The sequence below is a fragment of the Pituophis catenifer genome, unplaced genomic scaffold, assembly GCF_029215685.1.
Source record: "Pituophis catenifer annectens isolate HBS135680 unplaced genomic scaffold, rPitCat1.0.hap2 SCAF_2, whole genome shotgun sequence".
Taxonomy (NCBI): domain Eukaryota; kingdom Metazoa; phylum Chordata; class Lepidosauria; order Squamata; family Colubridae; genus Pituophis; species Pituophis catenifer.
The window spans coordinates 195,077,659-195,095,328 of record NW_027256882.1 but is presented as its reverse complement, the minus strand read 5'-3'; the positions used below and the strand labels follow the sequence as shown (position 1 = coordinate 195,095,328).

The following is a 17,670-nucleotide window of genomic DNA, read 5'->3' as shown; positions in this document are numbered from 1 at the left end:
TTTCAAAGTAGATGGGTTTACATGGTTGCTGCCTCTTTAAAAAGATGCATATTTTAGATGTCCTTTTTTTTTCTTTACTGTATTCTTGTTTTTCTTTCCATTTCTCTTTGTAGTTTCCCCTTTTCCCCCTTTCTTTTCTGCCTCTTCTACTCCTTCTTTTTATTCTTTTGCTTTTCCAGTTTGTATTAGTTTTTACTGTTGTACCTGTAATCTTTAATAAAACTATTATAAAAATATGTCTTTTCCTCAGCTCTCATATATCTCAGGAAAATATATCTTTGAGGTAAGGAGGCACTGACAGCTCTTTCGTGCCGTCTTCAAAGCCCTTATTGCACCCTGCTGAGAGCTTGTTAATTTAACTGCATATTTTCCTGGGATTGCCCCACCCCCAATGTAGCATTTCCCCCCCCCTTTAGATCTGAAGCTCCGCACATCCCTAGAACTGTGCAACAATGAGGGGATACAGCCATTCTTTCCATCCAGCCCTTGCCCATTATTTAAGAAGGGGCAGAATTTTATTCAGTTCACACCTGCTGCCGAAATAGGATGGGAATCATTTCCTCATGATGTAATCCCACACCAATGCAAAATGTATACAATTACCAGAATTACAAAGGATAGAGCCAGTTGTAGGAAGAAAAAAGTAAGCAGTATTATATAAGAAAGGTATACAGGGGTAAGAAATAACTCCCTGTAAAGATCTGGTACTCTTTTTGGCTAGTTTGGTCTAGCGGTTAAGGCACCAGGCTAGAAATCAGGAGACTCTGGGTTCAAGTTTCACCTTAGCCATGAAAGACAGCTAGGTGACCTTGGACCAGTCACTCTCCGCTCGCCTCACCTCACACGGTTGTTGTTGTTGTTGTTGTGGGGAAAATAGTAGAAGGAAAGTGTGTTGGATATGTTTGCTGCCTTGAATTATTTGTAAAAACAGTAAAGACAGGATATAAATAAACAAATAAAAAAAATGTGAGGGCTGAAGCTGAAGACTGAGATCTTCTTATTCTCTGATATTCTCCGCTCCCAAATGGCAGAAGGCTCCTTATCTACTGTAGCTTCTCTTTTCTTCAAGAAAGAGCTTTAGAGCTTTGTGTTTTTTGTGTATTTGTTTGTTTGATTCTGAGGTTTTTTTTCTAGGCAAATTGCTGCCTGAGTTCTTAGACTGGTGTTGTCCAAACTTAGCAGGCTTAAAATGGATGGACTTCCAGTCTCAGAATTCCCCAGGCATGCTGGTTGGGGAATTCTGGGAGTTGAAGTCCAGCCATCTTAAAGTTGTCAAGGTTGATTTAAAAAAAAAACCATTCTCAGATAGAGCAGGCCAATGATTGTATCAATTGTGAAAGTATTTAGATTGTTCAACTGAGACTTGGAAGACTGAACCACAATCTGTGCCGAAGTTCAAACCTTTGTAGTTTGTCAAAATCTGTTTCAAAGATAAAAGAGGGAATTGAGTTGCCTGGTTTGAACTTGGGCATTATAGTAACCTTACCAATGAAACGAACTCCAGAAAGTGATGAAGTGCTTGGTTCTCAAAGCAGCAGGGCCAACAGTCTTACCTCCCTCTGCATTTAAATTATGCAAGCACCAGTTCCTCCTCTGGCTGATGTGGTGTCTTTTCCATCCCTTACTCCTGGCAGGAGAATTTGGAGAGGTGTGTTTTGGCCGCCTGAAGCCTCCAGGGAAGCGTGAATACATGGTGGCTATTAAAACCCTGAAGGCCGGCTACACTGATGAGCAGCGGCGGGAGTTCCTAAGCGAGGCCAGCATCATGGGACAATTTGAGCACCCAAATGTCATCCGCCTTGAAGGTGTGGTCACCAAGAGCCGCCCCGTCATGATTGTCACTGAGTTCATGGAGAATGGTTCTCTGGATTCCTTCCTCCGGGTATGACAATCTCCGTTCCCCCCTTTCCTTGCCTGCTTCACTTCCTCCCTTTCATTTTACATCTACTATATTTATTACTATTTATTTATTTTAGTTACTTTTGAGCATTGTAAGGAATGTGTCATGCCCAAGCAGTATACTAAATAGAATAACATAAAATACAAGACATAGGGAAATTATTTCAGTAAAATAATATGGCAGCATGCATCTCTACAATAAATTTTGATAAAACAATAATAGCCCTGATATGGGGGAAGAGGGAGGCTTGAGCAAAAATAGTTTGTCTTTAGCAGATATTGCAAACATAGCACAGGGCTCTTTTAGAGGTCAGGGACTAGGGGAAAAAATAGTTTCTCAGTTACTGTCACGTAACAATCCATATAATATGGTGCCACCAGTAAGAATTTTACAATTGAAAGTCAGTGACACCAACAAAAGATAATTGCTGGTGGGGAAAACAGCCCAATAAAAGGCAAAAAGAGTCCTTCAGTAACTTAGTCCCAAGATTTATCTTCCATAAAATTTGAAGATGATCATTTAACTTCCCTCAAGATAAGGTGTCTGGTGGTTTGTCCAAGAAATCAAGGTTAGAGATGGCTCCTTGTAGCCAACACGGACTCTTATATACAGTTTTTGGACTATGGAGAGAGAACCATTCATGAATTATATAGATGCCTCCTTTCATTTCATTTCCTTTTCCCTTTCTTAAATTTAGAAGGCACCTGACTCCATAATGACTTTTGGCAGCTTACAAGTCTAAAAATTGCATATGGGGGTTATGGATACTAATAATGCTGTGTTGAATATACTTTTCACCATATCAGTAAATTCTAGAACAGAAACATTTGGCCAAAATGTTTAAGCCTAAATCAGAGTAGGAATACAAAGTAGCAAGAAAAAGGCTAGGGTTATGAAGCATGCAAGCAAATTCATTTACAAATAGCCAGTAGATGGGAATGAAGGAGTCAGATGAGGGATTTTGAAAATAACGGGAGCTAATACTACAGACGGAGCAGAAATTTAGAGATAATGGGAAAATTATAAAGACATAACAGAAGAAACAAAAGTCACAGTCATGGAATATCTAGAAACTTGAGCAAAACTGTCACGTGGTGTGGAAGAAATGAATGACTTGCATTGTGAAATTTTGTTTGGAAATCAGAGAAATAAAATTGGGAAGAGGGAGGGGTGGCCAGGAAAAAACTACTACGCTTAAGACAAGAATGGGAAACATTTTTCTCTAAGGTGTTAAATACTGTGAAAAGGAGTTGGTTGTCATGAAGTAACAAAAGGAAAAAATTAATTTGTTAATAAAGTGAAAACAGATCTTCTGCTTATGTAGACATACACACTCACTGTAAAGACATATTCTCTGTGTACAACCACACATACTTATGGAGAGAGAGAGAGAGGGACGGAGGGAGGGAGAGAGAGAGTGTGGGGGGGAGAGAGACGGAGAGCCTTTTTTCTGTAAATTTCTTCACAGAGGAGTATTCAGTCCTGGTTTTATGTTCTCCTCTTCCTACTCTAGTAGTTCAACTTCAACCCTGAAAGATGTAGCATGACCTGCAGTTTCAGCAGATCAGTCTTTTGGCTAGGCATTTCTCCGGGGAGAGGGGGGGCATGAAGTAAGGCACTGGCTTTGTTTTCAAGAGACTTTTTGTTGATTATGTTTCTTTTTTCTTTAAAGTGTTTTAAGGCAAAAGGAGGCCTTATCAAACTTACCCAGGCTATCAGTAGAAACCCTTGGAGAGCTTCCTCCTGGATCACCTATGCCTTGGTTTCTGTGCCAGGCTTATTGACAGAAGAGGCTGGTTAAACATCCCAGGCAGGAATTAGTGGTGCTGATGGGAGAAGTTTGCCTTCATGGGCATTAGAGTTGGAAATAAGGATAATGCTGAAGGGAGAGATGCGGGGGAGGGGGGCTGTCAGGGGCACAGAAAACCATGCAACAACATATTAGAAGGAATAGTGTGGAATTGTTTTTAAATAATTATCCTTCTTTCTGATTGGCAGCTAATCACACCAGCCAGTATCATTAAACTGAAGGTTGACTGTAGGGCTGATATACATGCTAATAGTAATAATAATAATAATAATTATACTCGATCAGTGGACAAAAATCCCATAATCCAGTCTAAACATGTGATTACAGATGTTCTGTAATGTTCTGTACAGCAGGTTCTGATAAGTTCTGGAGAACTGGTAGCGGAAATTTTGAGTAGTTTGGAGAACTGGTAAATACCATCTCTGACTGGCCCCGCCCCCATCTATTCTCTGCCTCCCGAATCCCAGCTGATCAGGAGGAAATGGGGATTTTGCAGTAACCTTCCCCTGGAGTGGGGAGGGAATGGAGATTTTACAGTATCCTTCCCCTGCCATGCCCACCAAGCCGCGCCCACCAAGTCACACTCACAGAACTGGTAATAAAATTTTTTGAAACCCAGCACTGAGTGACTATATGAGCAACTCTAATAATACATTATCCAGACTTTTTGTCTTTCTTATCAACAGCTGTTAACTCTGACATGTTGTGTGGCAGATGCTTGTCTGTTTGAACGTTAAAGTCCCAGAGCACTTTAGCTTCTTCATTTTGTTGTCCTACTAGTTCTTGCATTGTAATACCTGGTAAGAACTAATAAAATAAAAAGAACTGGAGAAAAATCACAAAATACAAAGACCTCCAAATAGAAGTAGAATGGCAGTGGCAAGAGAAAGCAAAGATGGTACCAGTACAATTAGGCACCTTGGGTGCAATTGCAAAACATGTGGAGACCCACCTAAATACCATCAGCATTGATAAAATCATCAAGACAATTGCAAAAAATAACTTTACCTGGAACAGCTTACATTCTGCAATGATACCTTTACATCATCAAAACGACAACATCTGCCTATCCCAAGTCCTTCAGAAAGACTTAATAGGTAGACAGAAACGACAAATCCAGTCTAAACATGTGTCTGACTGTACAACCAACCATAATATATTAAACTTGTATGCTGCCCAGCTCTCAATGGCTCTGGGCGGCTCACAACAATTTAAACAAAGAAATTACAAATCAGTAAAACACGAAGCATACAAAGCCCTTCCCTGGAAAGAAGCAGGAAATATCAGTTGAAGGACTGTGATTCAGTCATAACCAAGAGATATTTCTCAACCAATCAATAGCTATAATTGAACAAAGGTGACCTATTTCTATAGAAGAGCAGAGCATTGGTGTCTTCTAGGCTGTGGTGGGTGTACGAAAACAGGAATTCATAGGTTAATAACAGTGGCATGGTATACTCCAGTGATTGGAAGAATCAGAGATTGGTTTGGGGGAAAATGGTTCAATGTGCTTGAAAGAATATGATCTGGGGGGGGGGATTATAGTGCAATACATAAAAGTGGCTGGATTTTTCAGAGACTCAAGACAGAGACATAAAATGGTGATGAGTGAGAATCTTTATTTGGAATATGTGTTTAGGCATATGTTAACGGGGGAAGGGCATCATTAGGAATGGGAATTTATAAAAATAACAGTAATGTGTCAACAGTGGAATTAAATGCTTTAAATATTTTAATTTAATTCAATTTAAAATAAATAATGCTGAAAAATGGTAGCACTACAAAATTGTAGATAGTTTACTTGGAGAAATGTTAAAATGGAGATGTGATTTGCTTGTGAAGTGGCTGAATGATTTGTGTAAAGCAGATCTGCATCTCTACTTGACATTTGGAAGAGTGCTGGTATGAGTCCCCTATGTGAAAGGAATGGAAAGAAGAGTGAGGGTACAAATTATATTGGGTTTGAGTTGTTAAATATGCCTGGCAAGGCATTGGCAGAATTCTGATAAAGGGCTAGGAGAGGTAAAATTTGCAGCCTTAGGTTTGGAAAGGAGACCAGATATTTGCTCTTCAGCAAGTAATTGAGAAATATATGAAAGTGAATATGTTTATTGTACATTTGATTATGAAATAATACATGAAATTTTGAGACATTTATGTGAGGCTGCAGTTGAAGGTTGTTGCTGAATATGATAAGGGCAGTATATAATGGAAGCATTACATACTGTCCTTGGAAGCATGGTAGGCTTCAGCACTAAGCAAGGAATAAATAAAAAAATTATCATATTTCCATGTTTGCATAATGTATTTATGGATATGCTTATGTTGTTGGAGCATTGGAGAGGTGTTGGTTGAGGATGTAAACACTTATAGGCTTTTGTATGAAGTTTATGTTGGGTTATATTTATGCTATGTTAAGATTTGCTGTAAATGTTAAGAGTTAAGAGTAAGGAAGGATGGATGGAGTGATTTAGGTTATACATAAATGGCAAAAACCAAGAAGAAGGAGATGAATTTCCGTATATAAAATATTGTCTAATATAGTACTTACTAAATATGGGGAATTGAAAGGAGAAATTTGAAGAAAGACAATGGGTGATATATATTGGAAGGAATGTTTCTCTCCAAAAGTAAAAATGATTATGTATAAAAATGTGCTTCTTCTCCTTTGTTATATGAAAATGAGAGTTATTAATGTCAGAAGACAAAAAAAGTAACTTGAATGCAGTGGGGATATAGTTAGGGCCTAGAGTGAAGAGGAGTTGAAAGGCACATGGATTGAATATAAAAGCAAGTGACAAATATGAAATGAGTGCGTAGGTATGTTTGTATGAAGAGAATGAATGAGGATCAAATTGAAAAAGAAAAGAAAAAAGGAAGGAAGACTGAATGGGTCAAGAGGCAGAATGAGAAATCATGACTGGGTGGAGTATTGCTGTCGCCCCAAAGAAAGAGGCAAGAATTTTAAAACACAAAAGGCAACATACAAAGCAATGATTCACTGCTGTAAAAGCAACTATGGTTGGCACGTTTGGCATGATATGGAGAAATACATATGCATGAATGATTTTGTAATAAGCTAGATTTAGCTTATTTTTCTTTCTTTCCTTGTTCAATGGATTTAATTTCATTGACTTATTCTTCTTACTCCTTTTCTGCACTTTGCATAATATTGCTTACTCTGAAAAGTAAAAAGTAAAAGGGATGGTGTGATGACCACCATGTATAGACATGTACTCTGGAGTTCATATGCAAGCACAGAAGATATAATCTTCTACATATTCTACTGAATATATTCATTTAAAAATGAATGTATGCTTCTAAAAAAACTGAACTCAATTTTCTATGCTTGCATCTGTTGTGGCATTTTTATAGTTTTAAAATATACTTTAATATTGGTAGGATCATTAAAAAAAACTCAAGAGTCAAAGGAATTGTTGAATATGATTTCAGATGTAAGGAAAGACAAAGCCAGTGTCTTACAATATTAAATATGCAACAATACATAGTAGGCATTCATAATGTGTTACCTTATTAAATTAATTAAGAATTATACAAAATAAACTTACCAAAATCATAGGCAATGAATAACATAATAATTTGTTGTTTATCTGCAGTTTCAAAACAGAATAAATTAAGATGATTATATGCATCCCTAATCATACTCTAATCTTACAAATTGGTTTTTTATAATAATAAATTACCCCAAATGTTTCTTAGACATTCATCTGGCAGTGGACGTTTATTATTGCTTAAGTGTTTTGTTCTTCTTGATATAGTTGCCACAACAAGATCAAAATAAATGTTTTTCCTCTTGGGATCAAGCATATAAAGATATGCGCGCACACACAGTCACAGATGCCAAGTTAGTTATGGCTAAATTTGTTCCATCAACTTAAAAGGCAGTACAGAATGAGCAATTTTCTTGAGATCCAAACCAAAAAAACATATTAGCATCGATTATCTTTGTTGTTATTCTTTTTTCATGTCACTAAAGAATCTGCTCAGATTCCTAATCTCTGTACGGGTCTGTGCCCATACTACAGTTTTTACAATATCATTTAAGTTTGAGTACTGTGATATCACGTATTTTCTTAACATTTATTAATATTCCCAAATTCTAATGTATTTTAGAAGTATACAGGTATTTTATATTAAATTCACCATTAGACTATTTTCATTGTACTCTGGTTTATCCTTACCTATACAAACCATCAGCTTCTGTCAAGATATTAATTCTTTCTTAGCTGAAAGACTCAGAGAAGCAGTAAACACTATTCAAACATTATATATCCTGATTATTGTTTGCCCCAATTATTTTACAGATAGCCAAATGTCTTTACAATAAAATCAGGGCAATAATATTTTAAAAGAGAGTTCATATCATAATCTATTAGAAAAATAAAGTCCTTAATTTTAGAGTCTAAAGAGTGAAATTTTGCTCAATTTATGTTTAATCCCATGTAATTAGTTCTTTGTATGCATATAATGTTCATACTAATATTAATTCCAAATTTCCCAATAACTGTTACTTTCTGTACACGATTGGGAATTCATATCCTGGAATAGTGTTTTTTGATGTTATTATCAAAGTTTGAAAACCGCCATAGATTAAACCACTTTATTTCTTAATAATATTTTTAAATGCAGTAGCTTTTGTATATTGGAAGATAAATATTAAAAATGGAAACTTCAGAGTTAGCAGTAGCTTTTTAGATAGCTGTAGTTAGTGGGAAATAGTCTATTTACCTCATCTGTTTTTTAAACATAAATTAATATTAATTAAAATTAAATGACTGACTAAACTTGATGAATTGGACAGAGATTTAGTTCTGATTAGAGTTAGAACCACTGACATTGAGATATTTCATTTAAAATGTAATAAGTAAAATTTAAGATTTTAGATTGTTTTTGTTTTATTCAGACATTTTATTGATCTCACTGGACCTACTTATCTCTTATATCAGATCTCAATAATATTCCAAGTTTCCAAAATAAATTTTATAGCCTGAAGATCTTCTGTTCTTGTCAGATTAATAATCTAGTTCTACTAATGACTCTTTTAGTCTCCTTCCCATGAAGGCCAATGTAGGTTTTGTTCATCAATGAGTTGTGGAAACAAGAATGCATTTTTTAATGGTGTGGAAACAGGTTTCAAAATTCCATATGTGTTTTCATGTGTTTTAGAAGCTGCTAATGCACCTGAATCAGATTGGCAAATGAAGAGATGCTTTAATTGAATATACTTCTATTCTGCCAATTTAGGCAATCTAAATGACTTTTGCAATTACTCATGATTTAACAATCCAATTGACAATAAAAGGATCCAGAGTATTTATATTCCTATTTGCCTGTGATTTCAAAAGAAAAGGAATCCTGTGCTGTTTTCAAACTAGGATTTTCCCGGAGCATCAGCTTCTCATGTAAATAAGGATCAAAAATTATACAACTGTCTCAGCATTCTCCAAATATGTTCTGCAGCTTTTAATGCAGGAAATATAATAGCAGGATAGAAGCTCGTAATAGAGGGAGTGGGAAAATCAGGCTAGGGGTAGGAAGGAGTGAAATTGCAAAAGCTGCTATTCCCAAAGTCCTCTTGGTTCACTCCACCCATGGTGGTCAGGGAAATGTGGGTGGCATCTCGTCGTTTTTCTTCAATAACTCATTTCCAAAACATTTAGAGATCATGTTTTGCATATGGATGTTGGTTTCAGAAGTAACATCATACTGGAGCTGGTAAAGTGCTTTGGATCTTGCTCATGCACATCTCTTCTCTGCTACTAATTGAATCAGCCAAATTCTTTTTTTCTGTGCAAGGCTGAAAAAAAAATGCAACGGCTTGAAGGAATCTACTCATTAAAGTTAATGCATGTTTTACCGCAGCAGGAGGTTTTGTTGAATTGTATAGATTTGTATTTCGATTTTTTTAATGATGTTTTAATACTTGGTGCTGCCTAGAGTCATTTGTTTTGGTGGCCTTATAAATCCAATGTGATGCTGGTGTTATTGAAATGCAGTGTTCCTCCAAGGTTTCAATTACTTCTGAAATATTTGCAAAGCATATAAAGCCCTTTATAGTTGTACTTACTTGGGGATCGAAATTCTGAGACTCATAAGTGATTTCCTTTTGAGTGGCCCTCTTTTAATTGAAGATATTAATTACTTCCATTACATTTAATTTGACAACATTGTTAAACGCACCAGGTTTTTATCTATTCAGACAACACCTCTATAAAGTCTCTAAACTGCTTATCTTTTCACTGCTTTCAATATATATAGTGTAATATAATCTCTTAGTATCTCTAGCTCTTTAAGATTCCTGAAGCTTCCATATTGTTGTATTTATTTGCTAATCTTTTTTCACTTGTAGCATCTTTATCCAATTTCCACTGAAGTTGCTATGCCTGGTTTTGAGCTGTCACACTCTAGAGATTGATCCCAAAATACTCTTTCCAAACAGAAAGCCCATCAGACAGAGATCAGGATTGAATTAATGCTGCACTGTGATGGTGATTTTTTTTTCCATAGAGAAAAACAAGAAGTTCTACCTGCAAAAGCCAAGCACAAATATTGCACTTTAGAAAGAACTAGATTGGAAATGGTAAATTCAGAAAAGCTAATAGTTTCTTGAGTCTTTTCCTATAACAGATGTCAGGTGCAATTGAATCTTGCACCAAGCTGTAATTATTTAGTATCATCTTATTCAGTCTGCATTGGAATTGTCACACTACTGATGCAGGTGAGAAATTAGAAAACATTTATATACTAATATGTCATAGAAGCTCTTCTTTCTTGTTTGTAACTTACAGCAAAAGGAAGGTCAGTTCAGCATGTTGCAGCTAGTTGGCATGCTGCGGGGCATAGCAGCTGGCATGCGTTATCTCTCAGATATGAATTATGTTCACCGGGATTTGGCTGCCCGTAATATCCTGGTCAACAGCAACTTGGTTTGCAAAGTGTCAGATTTTGGCTTGTCAAGATTCTTAGAAGATGATGCTTCAAACCCAACCTACACTGGGGCATTGGTAAGTTCTTATATGAGAAAATACTTTTTCATGAATCTGTAATAATCAGGCAGGGTTCTGTGTTTGCATTGTGCTATATTTCAGTGTTGTCTTATTTTTATTTATCAAATTTATTTGCCACCCATCTCGTGGTTCAGGGGACTCTGAGCAGACCATCTCTGAGTCTATCTGCTAAAGTTATCAGTCTTCTAAATGAAGTGAAAAATATGATTTATTTTTCTTTATACTGAGGAATTAGGTACATTTTAATGGTATTTACTTTTTTAATTTATACCTTTATTGTTTTTATAAAAATTCAAAACAGCAAACATAGTCTTTCTTTTGATTGTTGCAAGTTTTATATAATGAAACTGCCATTGTTTTGGAATGCACTCTGTAAGAATTTCAGTTCTACTATTAGGACTCTCTTTCTGCTTTTCTAAAACTATTACCATATTTTTTGGACTATAAAATGCACCAGAGTATAAGACGCACTTTAGTTTTTGGGGAGGAAAATAAGAAAAAAGCTGATTGGCGGGTGGATCGGCCTCCTGGAATACCCCCAATAAGTTGTTCCCAAAGGTGAATTTTAGCGACAGGTTCATTGGATGTGAGCTCTGTGCCTTGCTTTTTTTTTTTCTGCCTCTGAAACTTCTGAAACTCTGTTTCAGAAAAAACTTTTTTTTCTGCCTCTGAAAGCCTCCAAAACAGAGCTTTTTTTCTGAAGCTTCTTTCAGAGTCTTTTTTTTCTGAAGCTCTGTTTTGGAAGCTTTTTTCCTGAAGCTTCTTTCAGAGGCTTTTTTTCTGAAGCTCTGTTTGGAGGCTTTTTTTCTGAAGCTTCTTCCAGAGACTTTTTTCAGCCTCTGAAACCTCAGTTTGAGAGGCTGGGCGGGGCTACATTCAGAGTATAAGATGCACCCAGATTTTCATCCTCTTTTTTGGGGGGAAAGGTGCATTTTATACTCCAAAAAATACGGTAGCTTACTTTTTTAAATCTAAGAACTGTCTTAATATCAGTGGACCTGTTTTTAACTGAGAGCTGTTTGATGCATACTCCTCTCCTTTTCCTTCAAAACTATAGGGTGGCAAGATTCCCATTCGTTGGACAGCTCCAGAGGCTATCCAGTACCGCAAATTTACATCTTCAAGTGATGTCTGGAGCTATGGCATTGTAATGTGGGAAGTCATGTCCTACGGAGAGAGACCCTACTGGGACATGTCCAATCAGGATGTAAGTTTTAATGTAGCCCAAACACTAAACATGCCTTGAACTAGATATTTACTTTTTGGATAGTATTCAGGTATACGCTGCTGGGAGCATGTCCTTATGCTTTTCTTCCTTTGTTGTAGGTTATCAATGCTATCGACCAGGATTATCGTCTTCCACCACCTCCAGACTGCCCTACTGTTTTGCACCTGCTGATGTTGGATTGTTGGCAGAAAGAACGGGTCCAGAGGCCCAAATTTGAGCAGATAGTCAATGCCCTGGACAAGATGATTCGCAAACCATCTGCTCTCAAAGCGACTGGCACAGGAAATAGCAGGTAGGAAGGGAGCATCAGGGAAGTGTGTAATCCACAAAATGGAGGGGATGATAGAAGGGCTGTGTTTTGAAACTTAGAAATCAAACATACCTTTTAGGTATGGAATCTGATGCTTCCTCTGGACAAAGAAAACAATAATCAAAAAGTTCTTAATACCAGTTATACATGTAGAGTCAACACGAAGTATGTAAACTCTTTATTACATAGAACCCTGTATTTAAATACTTTGCAAGGGGTACAATTAGTGAAGGGAATAAAATGCATGGACACCAATAGCAAATGGCCAGTAACGGCGGGAGTAAATGCATTTGTCAGGAATATATATATATATATATATATATATATATATATATATATATATATATATATATATATATATATATATATATATATATATATATATATATATATAATATAATTAATATAATTAATATAATATAATATAATATAATATAATATAATAATATAATATAATATAATATAATATAATATATGGCTAGCTGATGAAAACTAAAAAGCTTGAAATAGATCTATACTAGTCTCCCTTTATTTCTTTATAGCAAAATATAAATTTTATATATGTATGTATGTATGTATGTATGTATATATATATATATAGAGAGAGAGAGAGAGAAAGAGAGAGAGAGAGAAAGAGAGAGAGGGAGGGAGGGAGGGAGAGAGAGAGAGAGAGAGAGAGGGCTACTGATGAAGACTTAGAAACAAGAGATAAACTTAGGCTTCTATGGGTGAAAGGGAGAAATTAGTTGTCTGCCTATATACAACTATATAGGGGCTATATACAACTAATTTCTTTCTTTCACCCATAGAAGCCAAAGCTTATCTCTTGTTTCTAAGTCTTCATCAATAGCATCACATTCTTTCCCAAGTTTATATCCATGTTAGCTTGAAAAAAAAGCAAATATAATGGTGCTAGCCATAGCTATGCTTTGCATGACTCTAACATTATCCTGCAACACATAATGAAAGTAAAATAGAATTATTTTTTTCCTAATTGCTAAGAGAAGGAGTGAGACTGAAATGATAGAGAGTTCATAAGAGGTGAGTTAAGGTGGAAACAAGAGTATTGTGGCTCATATCCTACTCTCAGTCCACTGTGCAGCACGATGGCAATTATTATTTTGCTCTATTAATAGAGTGCCTGATTTGAGATTCTGTGTTTATTAAGTGAACAGCTGTATGGTGGGCAGTTACATTAGGAAAATTCTTGAAGGCAATGGCTTGTGGATTGAGCAAGGCGTGGGTCTTGGAACTGATCACAGTATCTAATGAGCAAAGGTGATGGTGATGAGCTGATGGTGGAACCTTCTCAACAAAAGCTGATAATAATGCTTTAGAAATTCCTATGTTCCCATGTGTTTTTCTCAGCTTTATACAACTAAAAACTTGGGGTCAACAAAGAGGAGTTCCTTGGGGAAAGATGCAGCCAAGATTAGATGAATACAGAAGTGAGGAAGGAAGTCCATCCTGTTGGCATGGAGACATTTTCCCATGGGTATTACAAACTTTCATCCAGAGCCGGGAAAGAAGAGAGGAGTCCTTAGTTGTAAATAGCTTTTAAAAAAAAACACACACACACACACACAACTTTGAATGCATAAAGGTGCTGTTATTTCTGTCCAAAACTGTGAGAGAAAGAAAAGCAAAACATATAGTATTTTAGAAGAGGAATAACAGGAGCCTTCTTTAGCAACATGGTTTAAATTCCATTGAAAACCTCTTCGGGTATCAGATGCACCAGTAGAAAGAACAAATAAAACCCATCTAAGGCCTCGGGGCACCTTGGCAGATGTATCTGGCAGAATTGAGGTTGGCATGTTTCAAAAGTCACATACTTCACCACTACTCCTGCAGCATTTTGAATGACTGATGCTGAGCATATCGCAATATGTTCTTGTGCTCTTTGAAATGTCCCTCTTCTCTTCTTCTTTATAGACCGTCCCAACATCTACTGAGCAACTCACCCCCAGACTTCCCTTCACTCTCCAATGCCCACGAATGGCTGGATGCCATTAAGATGGGACGTTACAAGGATAACTTTGACCAAGCTGGCCTGACTACATTTGATGTCATCTCACGCATGACTTTAGAGTAAGAACTGCATCTCCTATTATGTGGCAGTATGATTGAGTCTGCAGATAAGCACAAGTTTGGCTTTCATGAATATACCTAGATACTCTTTGTGTTTTTACAATTATGGTATGTCATTTGTATTTGAAAGAGAGAGAACAGAGCATGCGTCAAAATGTCCTTTTGACCCAAGAGAATAGGAAGAAATGAGTTATCTTTTCAAAAGAAAGACCATAGCTTTCTGAGCATCTATTACTCACTAAAAGTGTTTCAACATGGACTATGTGTGCAGAATTGGATATTGTTTGTCCCTAAGTGTGGGAAATGGGAAGCATATATATTTGGCAAGAAAATATGCTATGATAGGCCAGATAGTTTTCTTTGTCATTTATCAAATGTCAGCACAATCAATGATATGATTGTGATCTAAAGCCTGTTCTAGAGTCTGATGCCAAGATTAGGTAAATTTGCCTACAAAACAGTCTATTTATATTATTATTAATGTATAATATTATATTATAAAAGTTTATAAAATTATAAAATTTATAGTATATTATAAATTTAATTTAATAAATTTAACTTGTCCAGGATATCTTTTTCATCTTAAAATCTAGTCTATTCAGAAGCCCTGAATTCCCATTCAAATATTACCATGGTGATCTCACTTACTTTTCAAGCCCGGGTAAGATTGGCCAGGTGCTGTTATTTGGTGAGGCCACGCTCTGATGTACTATATTATAAGCATTAAGGAACTGTGTGATAGAATGTGTGATTTTGTAAATTCAGACAGGACCAGGATTCTGGAAACTGTAGTACAACACATATAGAAGACCACACATGACCCATCCCTATGTTTTTGCATTCCCCTGGCCAGCATTGGCTGTGGAGTTTCCAGTAGTGTCTATTACTCAATATTTTATTTATTTATTTAAAATATTTATATAGCCATCTATCTTTCGGCCAGCTAAGCGCAGCTCCCAATCAAAAATTAAAAGGCATATAGAATCATTTTTAAAATCATTTTAAAATCATTTTGAAAAGTTCATTGATGCAACTTTTTTTTCTCTAAATGGCTCTGGGTCACAGGTGTCAAACTCATGGTGTCATGTTGCCATCATGTGACATATCACTACGTTTTCCCTTTGCGGAGCTGGGGTGGGCGTGGCCTGCATGTGATGCATTCGGCCCGCAGGCCACCAATAAATCTGTGAAAACTATTGCATTCTCTTTAAAGAGTTACATGCAAGTATTAATCTGCTATTCATCCAATTAACTATTAATTTTCTATTCATATGTATATGGTGGAAACTTCTGTTAAACATTGTTTGAGGTTTTGATGACAATGTGAAATGACATAGGAAGCTGATTTATTCTGATCCAGAATCATCCCTTTAGCTCAGCAGGGATTATATTGTACATAAGGTACATCTGTGTGCCACTTCCTTCAAAGATTCTGGCAGTTTACATCCTTTAAATAACACAACAGTACCATGCAAACACCCGTAAACAACAACATTAGCTAAACAAATTCCTAATCTCCCCTAAAGTGTTGCCATCTGTTACAGAGCACCCTTTACTTAGAAGGCTCCATAAAAGTTTTTATCGCTGTCATGAATGATAGTAATAAAGGGAAGGACCTGTTCTGAGTACAAGCTATTTCAGAACAAAGTACTTGACTGACAGTGCTAGTCTCCAAGACTCTACCCCTTTAACATCCCAGGGAAAGGAAGCTTGCCAGATGCCAGCTTGGCCACAAACTAGAAGGCAAGCAGACTTCACCCATACTAGGTGATTCTGGAAGTAATGAAGATTCATGCCACAAAAAGCCTTTTAACAGCTTTTTTGGGCCCAGAAGGTGACTGGCACCAAAACAGCCCCTGCAATTGAGATGTCCTTTGCTGTACCAGTTTTCAGTTGGCAGCAGGTGGGCAGCCAAATGGCACCCCTGTTGTACCTTCAGCCCTTTTCAAAGGCAGCCCTATCTAGTACAAGTTGCAGTAATCTAAACATAAGAGCCTTTGGACCCAACACGATTAACAGTTTTCTCTGGGACTGGGGCCATCCTTCTACCTTTCTCCTTCAACAGCTAAGAATCCCAGTGGGCATCTGAATGACAAAATAATGTCGCAGAGGGGCAGAAATAGATTGGGGGAAAAAAAGTTCAGACATGAAATATTTCATTTTAGAGTACATTTGGCTCCTTAGTATCTTGGTTTATTTTGCCTATTTTCGTCATAAAAGTATTAATGACATACAAATTTTGTAATTAGCGGTTGGTGGTTTTATGATTTTTTTTCCCCATTATTTTACTTGTATGCCATCCAGAGTCACTTTTGGAAAAATGAACAGCTCTATAGATTAGATAGAGAAATAAAAATATTTTTTGGGGGGAAAGTGTCATCGTTGTTCTATGATTTACAGCAAAATCATGGCATGCTCCAGGGTAACACACCAAAAAACATGTGGTCTACAGTTTCTAACCATCCATGATATACCTTGCAAGTCTTTTTTTTCTACAATAGCCATTATGCATTGTTAGAAGAAAAAGAGTGTACCTCACCAAATTTCTCTTTGAAGGCAATAAGCATTCCTACCCACGGTAGTAGTGAAAATGGCCAAATGGTTCAAAAGTTCTGCCAGGCTACAGTGGCTTGAATAAGTTTGCAAGTTTAGACAGTGCCAAAACCTTGGCTGAGATCTTCTTCTCTTTTCATTTGCAGAGATATCCAGCGCATTGGCATCAGCCTGGTTGGTCATCAGAAGAAAATCCTCAACAGCATCCAACTCATGCGGGTCCACCTCAATCAGCTCGAACCTGTTGAGGTCTGACAAACTGAGCGCAGTCCGTTCCCCTTAAAACACCTGGAGAATCAAATGAACATTTTTTTTGCTGTCGGAGAGAGACAGAGCAGTCCATTTCAGGCATGGATGGGGGCACAGGAAACATTGCACTCCACTTCACAAACCAGAGAAAATTTATAGAGATTCTTTGCTTGTTTTTCTTTATTTTTTTATTATAACTTGAAACACTACAAATCCTGTGTCATTTAGAGATGGGTGGTATTGTACATTTGGGGTGGGGTGGGGTGGGCTGATAGAACACAGGGTAGAACTGAAAAGGTAGCTTTGGAATTGGAAATGCACTCACCGCCACTTCAATGCCAACGTATGGGATTGAACCCATAACAGAAATAGACACCTCAGAAGATTATACTGTGGACAAGCGGCCTGTAAATGGCAAGTTTTAAGCTGGAGCAAGCAAGGTTGAGTTTAATATAGTGTTGAAAGACTGAGTTGCCAAAAGAGACCCTTAGAAAGCTTTTG

At 36.8% G+C, this 17,670-nt stretch overlaps 1 protein-coding gene across 1 annotated transcript in view; it reads left to right on the top strand.

The window, feature by feature from the left end:
• Positions 1 to 17,381, top strand: part of LOC139311059 (ephrin type-B receptor 5) — a 135,832-nt gene extending 118,451 nt beyond the window's left edge. Inside the window, exons 11-16 of the mRNA XM_070935389.1 lie at positions 1,635 to 1,882; positions 10,520 to 10,735; positions 11,796 to 11,945; positions 12,065 to 12,258; positions 14,212 to 14,367; positions 17,067 to 17,381. Coding sequence (XP_070791490.1) covers positions 1,635 to 1,882; positions 10,520 to 10,735; positions 11,796 to 11,945; positions 12,065 to 12,258; positions 14,212 to 14,367; positions 17,067 to 17,175 — 1,073 coding nt within the window. The 3' untranslated portion in view covers positions 17,176 to 17,381. The remainder of the gene's footprint in view (positions 1 to 1,634; positions 1,883 to 10,519; positions 10,736 to 11,795; positions 11,946 to 12,064; positions 12,259 to 14,211; positions 14,368 to 17,066) is intronic.
• The last annotated feature ends 289 nt before the right edge of the window (positions 17,382 to 17,670 follow it).